General features: G+C 38.7%; 1 protein-coding gene across 2 annotated transcripts in view; it reads right to left on the bottom strand.

Moving 5' to 3' along the window:
• The window catches only part of RRBP1 (ribosome binding protein 1), a 76,851-nt gene that overhangs the window by 31,603 nt on the left and 29,013 nt on the right, over positions 1–16,235 (bottom strand). For both annotated transcript variants that reach the window (XM_063298625.1, XM_063298626.1), the window contains exons 4-9: positions 15,962–16,114; positions 9,326–9,444; positions 7,903–8,056; positions 5,991–6,129; positions 3,937–4,124; positions 3,728–3,765 (exon numbers count right to left, since the gene is read on the bottom strand). In XM_063298625.1, the coding sequence (XP_063154695.1) occupies positions 3,728–3,765; positions 3,937–4,124; positions 5,991–6,129; positions 7,903–8,056; positions 9,326–9,444; positions 15,962–16,114 (791 nt within the window). The remainder of the gene's footprint in view (positions 1–3,727; positions 3,766–3,936; positions 4,125–5,990; positions 6,130–7,902; positions 8,057–9,325; positions 9,445–15,961; positions 16,115–16,235) is intronic.

Here is a 16,235-nt window from a genome sequence, read left to right as displayed (position 1 = left end):
AAGATTACTAAAATGGAACTACAAAAGACAAATCAAGAAAAGGACTTGGATAAGGAGCAGTTGTGACAAGAAATCCTGGATGGTGCCTCCTTACTGCATTTATGAAGTATCTTGGAAAAGGATCTGAAGAATTTTTGGAATGCCAAAGATTGATGAAAGATCAAATCCTGCAACACCTTTGGAACGAATTAAAGGCCAAGACTGTGGAGTGCAAAAGGAAGGAGTATAGAGTTGAACTATTTGATCAGGGATAAATTATATGTTTGATATTTCTGGTAGCTTCTAATGGAATTTTTGCTGAGCTAGAACTGAAAAGATAAAGATTTTTGGATTGCACATAAATGTGAGTTAGGTTATGGGAAGAAGAGTTTTTTGTCTGTAATTTTAAAAGAGGATGAAGAGTTATTATGTTAGCTTATACTTGGTGTGATGAAGGTTGGAAAGCTTCTTTATTATTGTCTTTGTTTCTTTTTCCTTTTTCTTTTTTCTTCTTTTTTCTTTCTTTCTCTCGCATTTTTTCAACTTTTCTTATTTTTCTTTAATCTTTTAGTTGAGTTTGTATTTGTTTTTATTATATCTACTAAAACTTCAATAAATTTATTAGCAAAAAAATGCAAACTAGGTGCTCATTAAGTCTAGTTTATGGCACAGGTAATCTTCCTATGAATTTTGAGCGCTGCTGTGCAGAACCTGGCAACATTGTATATTGTAGCAGGGTATCAGACAGCAGCAGGGAGGTGCAGAATTGTCCTGAGCGCCCTGGGTATTTATGCAGTAATGGTGAGATGAGGCTTGTACAACTGTCTCTGTAGGCACTGGAGAAGCATGTGCTCTGTTGTTTCTTTGTGTCCAGATAGGGCACACATATCTCTCTGGGTAAGGAATCTACCTGCCTTCAAGGACAGCTGAGGGAAGGCATATTCAAGTTTAGTTAGGTATGCCATAAGGGAGGCAGAGTACCTGCTGGATTCACTGATTAATAAAGATTGGGGGCCTGGCTAAATCCAATTGGCGCTCTGTGTCTGCTACATGCTGTTTAATGAGTGCTTTAGCCTGGTCATATCCCATGCTGAGTAGAACACCTGGAGAGAAGCCCAAGGATGAGATTTTAGTTGCCACTGCCTGTTTCCATGCGGACTGAAAATCATCCCTCATAGTTAACAGAGCAAGGCTAAGGGGAACAAGGCATAGTCTGAGCCAATAGGTGAGTATTGTCACCCACACTCTATCTTCCACTTTCGTGAAGCCTGCCTCTAGTCGCAGGGTGGCATTAGAGGCACAATTTGGAACATGAAGTGCTGATCTTAGAAATTTGGATTGTACAAGTTCTAATGGTGCAAGGGGAAGAGGCCTAGCTGGGAACCATACAGAAGTTGTGTTATTGGCTTGGTTTTGAATAATTTGAATGCTGTAGTTATATAGCGGCCATCTTAACAAATTTAAGGATGGCAATTGAGTTCCTCTGTGTATTTTCAGCAATGTAGTCCCTGTGGGCTTTCCTACTGCCAGCAGAATGAAGGACTACCCCCAGTCTTTTCTTCTCCTGGTGAAAAATACCCAGTGCCCAAAAACCCAATAGTAGGTTTTCCCTTCTAAGTGCCTATCATCTTGACTGTACTCCAGTGGACACATTCCAGTTTGTTAGCATCCTTCTTAAAATGTGAAGCCATGAACTGTACACAATATTTTAATGCAGTCTGGCCAAGCAGAAGAGCAAGGAATGATGACTTTTCTTAGTCTTGACACTAGTGTTGATGCAGTCTAGGTTTGCATTTGCTTTTTCTGCATTTCCATCATACTGTTGGCTCACATTCAGCTTCTGATTCACTAAGGTACCCCATCCTATACTCACACTTGGGTTTTACCTGTCCAAATGTAGGTATTTCCATTTGCCCCTATTAAATCCTAACATACTGTATATTTTTGTGAGGGCTATTACTATGTTCCTGTATTTACAATTAGAGCAGACTGAAATAGAACCATGAGAATCAGAGGCTTGCAAAAAAGCCTTGTTTGTCTCCTTTAAGAAATGTATTAGATGGTAATATTTTGTATTGCTGCTTAATTGTGCCATGCTCATTGCGTAGAGACAGAAAATATAAATTAATTCACAAAATATATTGGTTCTGAAGGTATGAAACTATTATACTTTTTTATATGTAAATATGGATTCATTAAATATTATGAAATCATGGACATTCTAGATTCAGCTTACAGTCACAAGTGAATTTCTACCTTCAGAGGCATAACTAGAAATAAGAGCACAGGACATAGGTTTCATGGTTAACTTACTCCTCCCCACAAGATATGGCACTGTTAAGAGTTCTGCTAAAATCGTTATCTTACCACCACAAGCTAGCAACTATCAAAGCAAGATATAAAGTTACTTCAACATTACTTGCTTTGAGAAATTTGTGTTGGTTCACTTAATTTTTTCTCCAAATAGTTCATAGACTGTTTAGTTTTGTATGTGCTTTCCTGGCTACTATCAAGTTAGTGGATTATTATTTTCCCCCACTCTTTTGAAGAAAAAGACAGTACATGCCTACATGCCTACCTCCAGTCTCCTAACATTTACCTTTTCTCAAAGAAAATGTCAGAATGTTAAAGCTCAAATGTGGCTACTTAAGAAAATTTGTTCTTGGTTATTCACTCTTCCTTCCAGTTCAAATGACTTTTATTTATTGGAGTTATCAGTTAAGCTCAGCTTCTAAAATGTCTCCCATTTTTCTGTTAATTTAAATTGTTTATGATAATGCCTTCAACATACTGTAACCAATTTTGAACTCTCCTTTTTTTTTCAAACCATGAAACTCCATCTATTATTTTCTTAGTTATTTAAAACAGTGTTCTTGTGATCTTGTGGTTCTACAGTGCATTCCAAGATAATGTAATCACTTCTAGCCCAGGTTTTCATTACTTTCACCTCATTAAGCAGTTAGTTCATAGTAGCAAAGTAGCAATCTGGATAACTAGTCTTTTTGACTTATCATCCACCTTCCGAAAAATAAAATTATCATTAAATCAAGGCAGGAATGTATTATTCTGTTCTTGGCAGAACTTCAATTTCAACAGATAATAGTGTGATTCAGATTTCCTATTACTACTATGCTTCTCCTCTATGAATCTTTGCTAATCTGATTTAGGAAGGCATCATCCAAGTCGTCTGCTGGCTTTTCAGTCTGTAGCAGATTCTTTCAGTTATTTTCCCTTCCTTTTGGTATGATGCAAGTAAACCTTCATGTACAAATGTATGGATTTGGTGTACAAAGGTACATTTAGTATGCAGGTATATAGTGTTACTCTTCCATTCCTTCCGTTTTATCTACTCATTATATATAAATTATATCCTTCAAAGTTTCACATCACATGGATTCAGCAATGTTTATTAAACTGTATTTGCCTTCTTATGGCAAGAGTTCAAATTCATCCAGTTTATTTCTCCCTTTCCCATTCTCCACACACTGATATAAAGACACTACCATACTGCTGCAAATAAGTAATAAATCTTTACTGTAACCATACTGCAATAAGTTTTTTGTGGTTTTTGTTGAGGGTCTTAATTCACCACCATTTAACGTGTACCTCACCTTAACTATAAAATTTGGTGTGGGTAGCAAAGATTCAGGACATGCAAAGATTTGAGACAAGTATTTACAATATCCTTGCAAAACTGCAGTTGTTTATCAATAGCAAAATTCAGTATTTTAAAAGTCACCAGCCTTACCTTAACAGAAGGAGGCTCATTTCTGCTTTGTTTGCTTCCTAAAATAGGAAAAAAGTAAGAAGATTATATTAGGTTCCAAAATATACCAAGTGACATAATAGGTAATATTATCACAGTGCCAGAATGATGATCATAAACTGTCCCACTGAGTGAAAGGCAAAGTTATTAAAATGAGAGGCTGGCTAGAAAGACCACTTGAGGACTCTGACCTGTATATCTTTGTTTTTTTCCACTTCTCTCATTTGGTTTGCCTCCAGAAGGGCTTCAATTGATTTAATCCTTTCTTCAAGATGGAGGTTTATGGAAATTGCTTCTGATAATTTAAGGTGAAGATTATTACATTCTTCTACACTTCTCTTCACCTCCATTTCAGAGCACAATAGTTTAGACTGAAGTTCTGTTAAAGAATGAAAAATGGTCAAAATGTTAGTAAAAACATGGATTTCAATATTCTTATAGTGCTGTTAAAGTCATCATATCCAATCTCCTGCTCAGTAAGAGTCCATATTAAAGCACCTTCAACAGAGGGTTGATCAACCTCTGCTTGGAATCTGTCCATGAAAAGAGAGGTATACTTACAGTATGTGTACCTTCAAGCAAATATCACTGATATGCAATAACAATACTGTGCATATACTCTAATGTAAAATATAAAAAATCTTCACGCACATGTTTGCACATATAATACAAACATAAAGATCAGCAAATGGATTTAAACCACAAACATATAGGTGGAGGCACTATTAGTATTCTATAGTATCTGTGTTTTTTCTTTTTCTGCATTTGGCAGGATTTAATATATTTTCTTTAATGCTCCATAAAAAATAGAATTAGAATCAAATTAGAAATAATGGCAGCTACATGTGTGTGTGTGTGTGTTTGTGTGTGTAGAGAGAGAGAGAGAGAGAGAGAGAATCTGTATGTAAATGAGGTAGAGTCTAATATCAATAGAAGCAGGTGAGAAAATCTGTCCTTACCCACCCAGATATCTGATAGAACCTATAATAGACATTAGTGTTATGATGTCATTGTGATCTATCCACCAATGAAGATCTTGTAGGGATGCTCTCCTGAGATGTATATTTGCCAGATTTGCTCAAAATATAAGTACAACAGAAGTGGAATTCCCTCCCAGTTCAGTTATGCTTGGTGCTCAGCCTTCTGAGTTTTAGGTAACATTTTAAGATGTATCTGTCCATTCAGGCTTTTATGAATTTTCTGCTATTGTATCTTTGTTTCCTTCATAATGTTCTGTACTCTAGTGTTCTAGCTATTTCATGATTTTTAACAATGAAAAGTTCTTTTAAGTGGGTTCAATATTACATAAACTAATAATATAGTTGCCTCACTCCTCTTGTTGCCTATAGTTTTCCTTTTCATCCTTACCAGGAAACAGTTTTATAGCAACTCAGTGTTTGATGTTGAGTTACCATCCCATGTCTTTTTGTTTGTTCCAAAGGTAATATATATGAAGGAGCTCTGTATCTTGGCCTAATAGAATATGATCTTACATCTGTTTAGATTTTTTGTCCACAAATGTGTTGGTTCTTTCATGTCTTTTTGTTTGTCTGTATATGGAAGGTTTTCATTTTTTTGCTCACATACTTAATTTATTTTTTAAACCCGTTAGATGCAAGGAGACAGGAATCACTATAATTATGTGTATGTGTCTGTGTGCATTAAAATGGGGTAGTTAAATACTTAATCAAAATATAAACATTTATTTATGGTCTTTACGTGGCCCTACCCCCTTTAGCAGTATAACCTGTAATAAACCAGTAAAAGGCTGTTGGACAACAACCGCATACTCTTAAATAAAGGGGTTAACTCTTTAAAATACACCGTTTTGGGGGAGCCAGTAGATATTAACCATGACTGCACCTTTGTCTAACACACACCCGGACTTTCTCTTTTCTGTCATACAAAGGAATATTTAATTCTCACCATTCCACCATATTATGTACATTAAACATTAAAACCATCGTCTATTCCTGAAAAGCCACTTATTTAGAGGTGCACCTGAAATTCAAAGGACAGAATTCAGCTAAAATTTTATTCACAATAAGGAAAAGGTACTGAAATCTACATTTTTTTTTCATTTTATGCAAGACAGTAGGATGCCCACTGATAGACACAATTTTATTTATTTTCTGTTAAAAAATATTAATTGAGCTGCAGAAGTAGAACTAAAGCTTAAATTGTTTTTTTTTCATAATGGAAACAGATATCCCCTATCACTGCAATTTTGTGTATGATTTCTCACCAGCAAAATTGAACTGCTGCTCTTTTGTCTTTTCCAGCTCTGTCTGCAAGCTTTGATAAGTGGCCTGAGATTTGCAGAGTTCTTCCCTGACCTCATCCAAGCTCTTCTGTAATGGGGCTTCACTTTCTTTCTGGGATATCTGCATGAAGGAAATTCAGATAAGGGCAGAAATTAAAAGCAGGCCTGTACATATACAGCTACAGTTGTCCTTTAAAAACTGCTTATCTAGTAGATAGACAAATTGTGCATATCACCAGAAATCACTATTGCCATGCTTGCTAAATCATCTGTGAACCGAGATAGCTTCACACCTGACTACATGTATAGCGCTTCTGTAATGAAACTTGGCATATATGAAGCATACATGGATTTTTTAACATTAAAGCAAAGCAGAGCACCTGCATTTAATATAACATTTCTGTATAGGAATGCCTTTGTGTTCCACAAATCTCTTGCTGTGATGACAGAGTTCACCATAGTTTTGATCCTGCCTTCATAAGATGAAATTTTAATACTATCATGAGTAAGGATGGCGAGCAGGGGGCTCCCATCCAGGCTGTAAAGTGCATGCGTAGTACTGAGGAATTAGGTGGCCATTCAAAGAGACACAGATCGGGCCCGCCTTAGTCTTTGGGGTTTATATGTCTGGGTTTTTCCCACGCTTCTTCAGTTTGTTAGGATTCTCTGTTATGTAGCAGTAATAAAACACTAGAGACCTATTCCTTGTCTCAGCGTGGTTCCTGGCTGTTAGGACAAATACAGTCTAAAACAGGAACAACATGTTTTGACAGTCTAATCCCTTCCAACCAGAGTCAGTTATTGGGTTTCAAAATACAGTTTGGTGTCACTTCAACCTAGTACAAAACCCAAAACTTACTCTCTGGCTTTGTTCATGTAAGGGCTATGCATGGTTGTTGGCAGACAACTGACTGGGGTTTCACTGAGTTTTCAGAGTTGGGAAGAACTGCTATTTCCTTTGCCCCTTATGAAAACAGCACCTAAATTGCCTGCATTTTTTGTGTGGTTTGCTTCTCTGTACTTACCTGAAAATACAGACATTGTGGCTTCAAATATCCAGCCTATTTTAAAAAATTTCTTCCTATTCCCAATATTTCTGTAACATCTACCTGAAAAATAATTCTGGAGAACTTGAAAACTTGTGCATACACCCTTAATTTAACTGGTCCTAATAAAGGAATTACCCTAACATTATATTGTGTCACTGAGTGCATGAAGAGAGAAAGCAAACAGGAGTTTGTCAAGAGAGGTGGAAGAGGCAACAAGAGAAAGGAAAGCCATGGAAAGGAAAAACTGACGGTTTGCTGCTCCTGCTGATTGCTAACTGACTGCTAAATGTTCCTGAACGCTGTCAAATTTACTGCTGAAAGTTTCCTGAGAGAAACTGTATCTGATTGGAGCATTACTCTTGCTGACCTAGCTGAGGAAGCTCTTGGGAGCACATAAGGAACACGGTTTTCAAAGAATGAGCTCACAGAGTGAATGAGCAGGGTAGGCAGTTTGGCAAGGGAGGCAGAGGGTGAGGGAGACACTCTCCCACCCCACCCCACCCTACTTTTTCCCCCCCTCTCTCTTTTCCATCTTCTTCTATCAATGCAGCACCCGAATCTGTGCAAAGGTCTTCCTTTCCCCAGCTGCCACCTGTTCTTTGAGCAATAGCTGTAAGTGCAGAAGAAACCCCAAGCTACACAACAACTTTGAATGGGGAAGTGCAGCCCCATCTAAGACCAACAATAACATCCCTGACCCCAACAGGCTGAACAGCCACAGCCACAATGAGAAATAGATCCCAAAGCCTCTGAATTTGTGACAGTCGTTACAACAAAAATAATTCTCACCTATGTAAAAAAAGCAACTTTTTGGTTAATACAGATGGAAAATGCAAATTACTGACCTGCAACTGGTGGATTTGTTCTTCATAAGCAACAGCCTTCACCTCCAGGATCCTCTTCTGTTCCTCTACCTGTTGTAAAACCTCCATCTTTTCAGTCAACTCTTTACTTAGTTTATTATATTCCTGACGCAATTTAGCTAATTCAGTATTTTGCCTAAATTAAAAAAGAATAAGAAATATAGGTTGCATTAGGTTGGCTTCAGTATAATTTTAAAACATGCCATTGTGACTTGACTATACAAGTACTCCTCATCTTACGACGGCAATTAGGACTGGAATTTCCATCGCTAAGCAATGCAGTCGTAAAGCGCAACCACATCTCTTCTGACGTAATCCCTGTAGTCACAGTTGCTGTCATTAACCAAACCCCACAACTGTTAGATGATGCAACTTCCTGCCAGCTTCCCACAACCAAAGTCAATGGGGAAGCTGGCAGGAAGTTGCAAGTCCCAGGCTGGGCAGGTAAGTGGCTGCTGCCAAGTGGGGGAGGGAGCAAGGGGATGCATGGGGAGGTGCCATGAGGGTCAGGGAGGGTGTGCAAGGGGGATATGAGAGAGGTGTGGCAAGGGTTGGGGAGGCTTGTGTGTGAGTGGCTGGCATGGCACGAGTGCAGAGGGGCTGGGGGAGGGTACGCAGGTGGGGGAGATTTACCCAGCGACTTGCGACCTTCCCTGCCAGCTTCTCCACTGACTTTCTGGGAAAGCCGGCAGGGAAGTTGCAAATCGCAATCACATGATCACGGGGTGCTGAAACCAGTCATAAGTATGAACTGGTTGCCAAGTGCCTAGATTGTGATCACGGCCGCAGGGGTGCTGGGATGGCTGTAACTTCAGGGACCGGTCGTAACTACCATTCGTTCAGTGCCGTCGTAACTTTGAACGGTCGCTAAATGAATGGTTGTAGGTTGAGGACTATCCATAGATAACAGATTTACTAAGATTTCTTGAAACATATGCATTTTTGATCCCCAATTATTCATGAATCACTAAATCATGAATAAAGGTTTAAATTATATTATCTGAATGTTTAGCTCAGAATTCCATCAGAGAAATTAGTCCTCAGTATTAACATAATAGTCAACTCATGTACTTCACAATAAACAATATGTACGAACTGCATAATTCACCTAAATGTGTCCCACCTAGGCCTCCTAGGTGAGTCAAAACAGATTTAATTAGCTATATGCCTTAAACAGGAGGCCAGTATTAAGAAATCCATCCTTCTATACTCCATCCAGAAAAACAGGATTGCCCTTTCTATTTTTCCCTGTTCTTTTTATGGCACAGTAGTTAATTAAATTGGTTTTGAGTTTGCTTTGAAGGTCTCTTATAGGGACATATTTAAAAAGACATTTATAAATTTAAATTTATCCTTCTAACTCCTTTGACCTCTCATAATTCTACAGTAATACTTCCCATCTTACTTGCTTTCAGTCTGGCTTGTTGCTTGGTTTAAAGCATCTCTGAGAATGCAATTTTCTTGCTGCAAACGAGCAAGCTGGGCATTAGAGCCATTCTCCAGCTGTTCTTGTAGTGTTTGAATCTGAAAATCAATTAAAAAGAACATGAGAACAGCTCCCAACTGTTATTTACATCTCAATATGATGGCCCAGGACAATATGCATATATATTGTATATGTATATCCTAACAGCAGCAGCAGAGATGTTCTCTAAATTAGGAAACAACAGGTTTTAGAAACAGGGATCTTTTTTTTAACCTTTCATTGTGTGCTCTCGGAATCAACTGACATGGGGAGGATATGCTTATAGTGAGATTTAGGATTTGGGCCACAAAGAGTTGTGAGATTGCAGGCATGAATCCTTTACCAACTCCACAACATATAGCTAGTTCCAATAAATATCACAAATAATTTAGTAGAGATCCCTTAAATAGGTCTAACTAGGGCATGTGTCAGAGGTTTGCCCCAGAAGCCATAAAATCACTTCTGGGACTTCTCTGTCATGGGTTGTGAAAGAGGGAGGGGGGTTCACTAATTACTGCTTTGGAAACCAGAGACATCACTGAATGACATAGTGAGCTGGAGCCAGGCTGTTGTTGCTAGAGCCTTATCAGAAAACGGACACCAAAGAATGCAGCTGGAAGTTACGTTGTAAAACCAAAGCAGCTGTAAATATTCAATTTCGGGAGGACAGGGCAAGAAAAGGAGGAAATTGGGGAATCTTTTTTACTTGAGTCTTTGCATGGATAGGGGACTGTATCTGAAAATAAAGAGGATCTTTACTGAAACCTAAAGGGCTTCAAGAGAGATTTCTTGCCATCGGGATATCTGAACCCATGATCCTCACAGCATGCCAATATGAACCTATTAAACTACTTTAGCTCAGACCATTTATCACTCTTGCACAGTGTTACCTAAAATCCAGCTAACTAATGTTTTTCTGAGATTGAACCTAGGTTTTACTTATCCAGTTTAGTGTCCAATTTATTGAGAATTGGAAGCGTGTTCAAAATCCAGCATTTAAATTTTGTATTCTATAATTTATTAAAGTTATGCCATGATAAGAAAAAAAAAATCTTTGTGAACATGAGAAAAGGAAGGAATTGGTCTGCACAAATTTCAAACTATCCTTGAGGAGGAGGAAAAAAAAATTGAAGAAGGAATATGACAATGAAAGGGGTTTTTTTTTAATCCTTTTTATTTTATTTTACATGTAACTTTTCCCTTTTCTGTTCTTTCCCAGAATGTATATACAGTATATAATAAAATTCCATGCAGTATTCTTAGCAACATTTTTGGAAGGAGTTGGCTATTGCCTTCTTCTAGGGCTGAGAGAGAGTGACTGGCCCAAAGTCATCCAGCTGGTTTCCTGCCTAAGGCAGAACAGCCTTGCAGTTTCTAGCCCAGAGTCTTTAACTATGACATCCAACTGCTCTCAAAGAATTGTAATTATTTTAAAAGAAATCTGTATTGCCACCTGCACTTTCAGGTGACGAACAATGTTAAAAAGCATTTTACCATTCAAAATAAAGCATTCAAAATAACATTTAAAATACATTAGATATAGAAAATATTTTTTTCCAGTTAGCTATGGTAACAATTACAATCTAGTTATACAAACTGATAGTAAAACCTGCTGTGTTGTGCCCACACAGAACCTTTGTAACATTGACAGCTCTTGTTTACGAGATCCCAGGACAACTTTAAAAGTGTTTATGCCATCCACTCCCCTTTTGCAGTTCTGGATTCTGCTTCTTTTCTTTTCTAGATGCTCCTCTTGTTAAAGAAGCTTTTAAGATGCTCTTCCGCCCTGCGATTTCACATGTCGCCTATCAAGCCACTTGTGGTACTATTCTCGCTGGAACCTTTGGCAGCCTCTCTGCCACACAGGCAGCCCCCTTTCTGGAACGTCTTGTGCTGGCCATTACACTCTACAATCAGAGCCTATCTCTGGTCTTGGGGAAGCTGATTTCCCTGAAAGTGTCTGCTACCACCCAAACCAGAGGACTGGATCCATATGGGCATTAAACACCTCACTCCAGTTGAGGTGGGAGGGAACTTTACAAGGGCTGTTCATCGCCAAGACTGCCGGGCGCTGCAAAGATCATCATCCCACCTGGACTCACCCCTTGCGCTACAAAGGGACAGATTCACCCACAGGAAGTGAGGATGAAGCAGGTGCCGTCTGGACACTGGACTAGAGGGAGAGGGGGATAACTCATTTTTCTGCTTTATTATTGTTGCTTTGATTTTATAATATTTCAGGCTGCTGGGATTGTAGTTATTCTGTAGTTTGTAGTCAAACCCCAGGACAGAACCAAGCGTGTTACACTTTAATAAAATGCTATCACGGCTGCCAAAGCATGGTAAGGAAAGCTACCTGATCAAAGTCTGTTCAGTGCTCCCTTAATGCCCTCCAGCCAGGAACTGGGGCTTAGTTTATGGCTGTTGCTTGTCCTGCTAGGCACCACATTTCCTAGAGCCAAGTTACTGCATGCTGTGAGTAGTGTAAAAATGCTGGCCCTCCTCTTAATTTTGTATGGATTTAGCATAGTACAAGGAAACCCTTTCCTCCAGACCATCTTTTGCCACATGAATAATCTGGATGTTTGTAATTGCTGGATCTATGCATGCACGCCCATCCATGCCAGGAGAGGAATCCCCGTGACTGTTCACCCTTCTAAAGTCTTGGAGATGAAAGGTCCTTGGATGAAAGATTTATGGGCAAATGGCACCTAGGCAGTAGCTGAGAAAAATCTTTCTGAGTAATTTTTGCCTCCCTCTACTTTGGTTTGCCTCCAATGCAATGGCACTGGGTAGTTTGTTTTTTTATCCCACCTTTATTATTTTTATAAATAACTCAAGGCGGCGAACATACCTAAGACTCCTTCCTCCTATTTTCCCCACAACCACCACCCTGTGAAGTGAGTTGAGCTGAGAGAGAGTGACTGGCCCAAGGTCACCCAGCCGGCTTTTGTGCCTAAGGCGGAACTAGAACTCACAGACTCCTGGTTTCTAGCCCATTGCCTTAACCACTAGACTAAACTGGCTTTGTTTTGTTTTGCTTTGTTTTGCTGGAACTCTGTCTGTAAAGATCAGAAACAATGCCGAACTAGTGAACATCACCTTTGTCTCAGATGCCCCAAATATTCCTTCACTTGCGCCAGCACCTGCAGGAAGAGGGTCACAGCCTTAATGGGATAAGTATTTTTGTTTGTGGCCAGTGGGCACTCAAACATTTCCCTAGTAAATGTGCTAGCAGCCAGAGGAGGATGTGCTTGGAATTTTATAGCCTCTTGGATTTTATATTTATTTATTGCATTTTATATTTGTAATGTGTTTGATTTTATGGGATTTTAATGTTTATTGTTGTAGCTTGATTTTATTGTAAGCTGCCCAGAGTCCCTCTTTTGGGGGAGATGGGCAGTAATACAATTTTAATAATAATAATAATAATAATAATAATAATAATAATAATAATAATGTGCACAGGCTGTTCTAGCTTCTGTCCCGGACAAGAAGAAATTTATTCTGTTCTGGCCAAAGTCCAGGAGACATCTGAAAAAAATGAACATTTGGAAGTCCTGAGAGTTATTTAGTTGGGTAGGTATATGGGGAAACTACCTCCTGCAAATATGATTTCTTTTTCTTATTACCTGTGGCATAATCTACTTTGTATTTCTGATTATTAAATGGCAAGCTGAAAGGCCATCTCAAAACAAAGTGAGCAAACTGTGCAGTTTGGGGTAGCCCCCTCCACAATTCCCATAAACCAGCTGAATTGTGCAGATTGCAATGCACACAGAACAATGTTCATGGAGAATTAGATATTTTTGTACTAACATATGGGGCAGGGGGAAGAGATTGTGTAGGAACGTTTAAATGAACGCTCTCTTTTCCTAAAAGGTCTCATTTCTATTTTTTTTTCTTTTGCTTGGCCTCTTCCTGACTGCAATAAGACCTGAAGGGTACCTATTAGCACCTTCGCTGCTAAGGGAGAAAGCATCCTACTCCTGTCAAGCTTCTTTGGTTTTCTATTTCAGAAATGTACTCCTGACTTACTCCTGTTGTTTTCTGCATGGCATCCTCCTTTTGTGATTGTGATTCAATTACAGCTACCTGTCCAAGAAATATATATAAATCACTTTTGGACTCTGCTATTTTAAGTAAAAAAGAGAAAAACTCTGTTCTTACTTCCTCATGACTGATAAACTGCCTTACACAACTGCTGGGTATCTGGAGCTTAAATCTTTTTTTCCCCTCCCTATACAGGTCATCTCTCTGTTAGCCAAAGCTAAAGTTCAGGATAGAAAATCCTCAGATGTTACTGAGTTGAAACAGTTTGTCAAAATTCCTACACAGCAGTGTAAAAGATGTAATTACTGAACCTAAATAGATTACTTTTTCACACTGGCATATCACATATTGGATGACTTTGGATATGAAATAATGAAACAAGCACAAAACCTTGCTGTTATTTGTTCACTGATATTTCTTTATATGTGAGAAGGACCCACATGAATATTCAATAGCACTGGGTGGCAAATGTGAGAAGTTTCAGAAATTCCAAAAGGGGATGTATACTTTTTTACAAACTAGTGATAATTAATTTGTCAAATGTCATCTTTATATATATGTTTGCTATTTTGTAGGAAGTTTTAACATAATCTGCTTGATTATAATGCGAACAATTTATCCCAATACAGTTTTTTTGAAAGGTAACTATTCTTGAAGGGACTTGGAAATTATGTATGTGCCCAGATCCATTTTATAGGATAGTATTTTCCTAAATTCTTTCACATAATACTCTTTTTGGCAACTTTTACCAGTAAGTTCCTATTAAATTTATATGCTGCTTCCATCAGTAAGAGTAAATATAAATATTTATTTATTTATTTATTTTATCTATCAAATTTTATCACTGCCCATCTATCTCCAAAGTGGGGGGGACTCTGGGCGGTTTACAACAAAACGAAGTTTAAAATTCAGTGCCATTAAATACAATAAATATGAATATAAATAAACAGTAAAAATATAAGACATAATAAAATCCAGATGGCTAAGATCGTATCTCAATCCGTGAGTATAAAGGGCCCTTCTAGGGCACTAGCCATCCCCAAGAAAGACTGTTCCCCTTCCTGCTCCAGGCATGCTGACAGAACCAGGTTTTTAATTTTTTATGGAAGTCCAGGAGTGACAGGGTCTGTCTCACCTCTGGGGGAAGAATGTTGCAGAAAGCGGGAGCTATTGCAGAGAAGGCCTGCTTCCTGGACCCCACCAGATGGATTTCTCTTACAGATGGGGTCTGTAACATGCCGTCTCTGCATGACCAGGTGGGGCAGGTCAATGTAATGGGGGTGAGGCGGTCCCTCAGGTGACCTGGCCCCATGCCATGTAGGGCTTTAAAGGTGATAACCAACACCTTGAATTGGACCCGGAAGCAAACTGGGAGCCAGTGCAGCTCACGTAGCAAAGGTGTTGCATGTGCCGACCTTGGGGTACCTAAAATTGCCCACGCAGCTGCGTTCTGGACCAACTGTAGCTTCCGGATATTCTTCAAGGGTAGCCCCATGTAAAGCACATTACAGTAGTCTATATGGGAGATGACCAGGGCATGAGTGACTGTTTGAAGGGCCTCTCGCTCCAGGAAAGGGCATAACTGGCACACAACACGAAGTTGAGCAAAGGCCCTTATTTATAATTAAATGTTTGTATTAATCCACAAGACGTTTTTTCTTCTTGCTTCATCCAAAATCTCTGTGACTGCCAAAGATTTTAATGCCTTGGTTTCACCAATAAAAATAACCACTATAATCAACAATAATCCTAAAGTATTATTTAAGCAAATCCAGGTATCATTAATAGCATTTCTAGGTTTTCTATATCACTTCTATATCTTCATGTCCCATCCTTTTCAAGGAGGTAAATGTGATTTTTGTTTTGATATTCACTACATTGCCAACATTGCCAAGAAGTTCACAAACACAATTCTGCAGTCTATGGGAAGTAGCCAATTTTTTATACTGTAGTATGAAATGTTTGTCATATTTAACAATCCTCAGCTTCCCAGTTCAATTCCAGTGCTCTGGATATGTATAGTTTAGAACTGATCTTTTGTAACTTCCCCACTAATGATTTAGTAATGCTGAGCCATTCAGAAACGTTTTACATTTGCCATAGCACCATATTATATAACATCAGTGCCCAGTATTCAACAAGGGGCAAGGAAATAAGTACTGTAATGAAATCTGTGTCACTGTCACAATGCAAACTTCACTCCTTACATACTAGCATATGATGCTGCAATACAAGTACAAAGGGTGGAGCTTCCATTGTGATATGACACATTTTGTCACTTTGCTGTCATCATGGCTGGTTGTGGATGCCTAAGACTATTAGTGCACCAGACCTAAGTTTCTCCATCCATGTTTGTTGCTATAACACTACAGAAGAAGAGGGTAGGCAGTGAAGAAAACAGGGAAGAATCCCAAGTGCCAGGAAAAATGGATTTCTAGCCTTCTCATTCAATCTAGCCTCTCATTTAATATCTTGACAAGATCCAAAACAAGTCATATGAAATAACATAAGTAACTTCCCAACCTTTTCCTGCAAGTGCTGTATCTGCATCTGATGCTCCTGATTAGTGGCCTGCATTTGGGCTTGTACAGTGGACATTTCTTGCTTCTGTGTCTGCAGTTGCTCTTTCCACTTATTCTCAGCTGTGATGGTCTTTGCCTTCTCAGATGCAAATTCCTTAAGAAAAGACATATATAATAAGGGCGTTTTGGGGGATCTTGAACACATACTGTATAACCTTATTGGACAGCGCTGTAATTATTTTAAATCAAAATAATGATTAGAATTCAGCAAAAAA

The sequence above is a fragment of the Candoia aspera genome, chromosome 3 (assembly GCF_035149785.1).
Source record: "Candoia aspera isolate rCanAsp1 chromosome 3, rCanAsp1.hap2, whole genome shotgun sequence".
NCBI classification, from domain to species: Eukaryota; Metazoa; Chordata; class Lepidosauria; order Squamata; family Boidae; genus Candoia; species Candoia aspera.
Note: the sequence above shows the minus strand (reverse complement) of the source record. Positions and strands in the feature narration are given on the sequence as shown.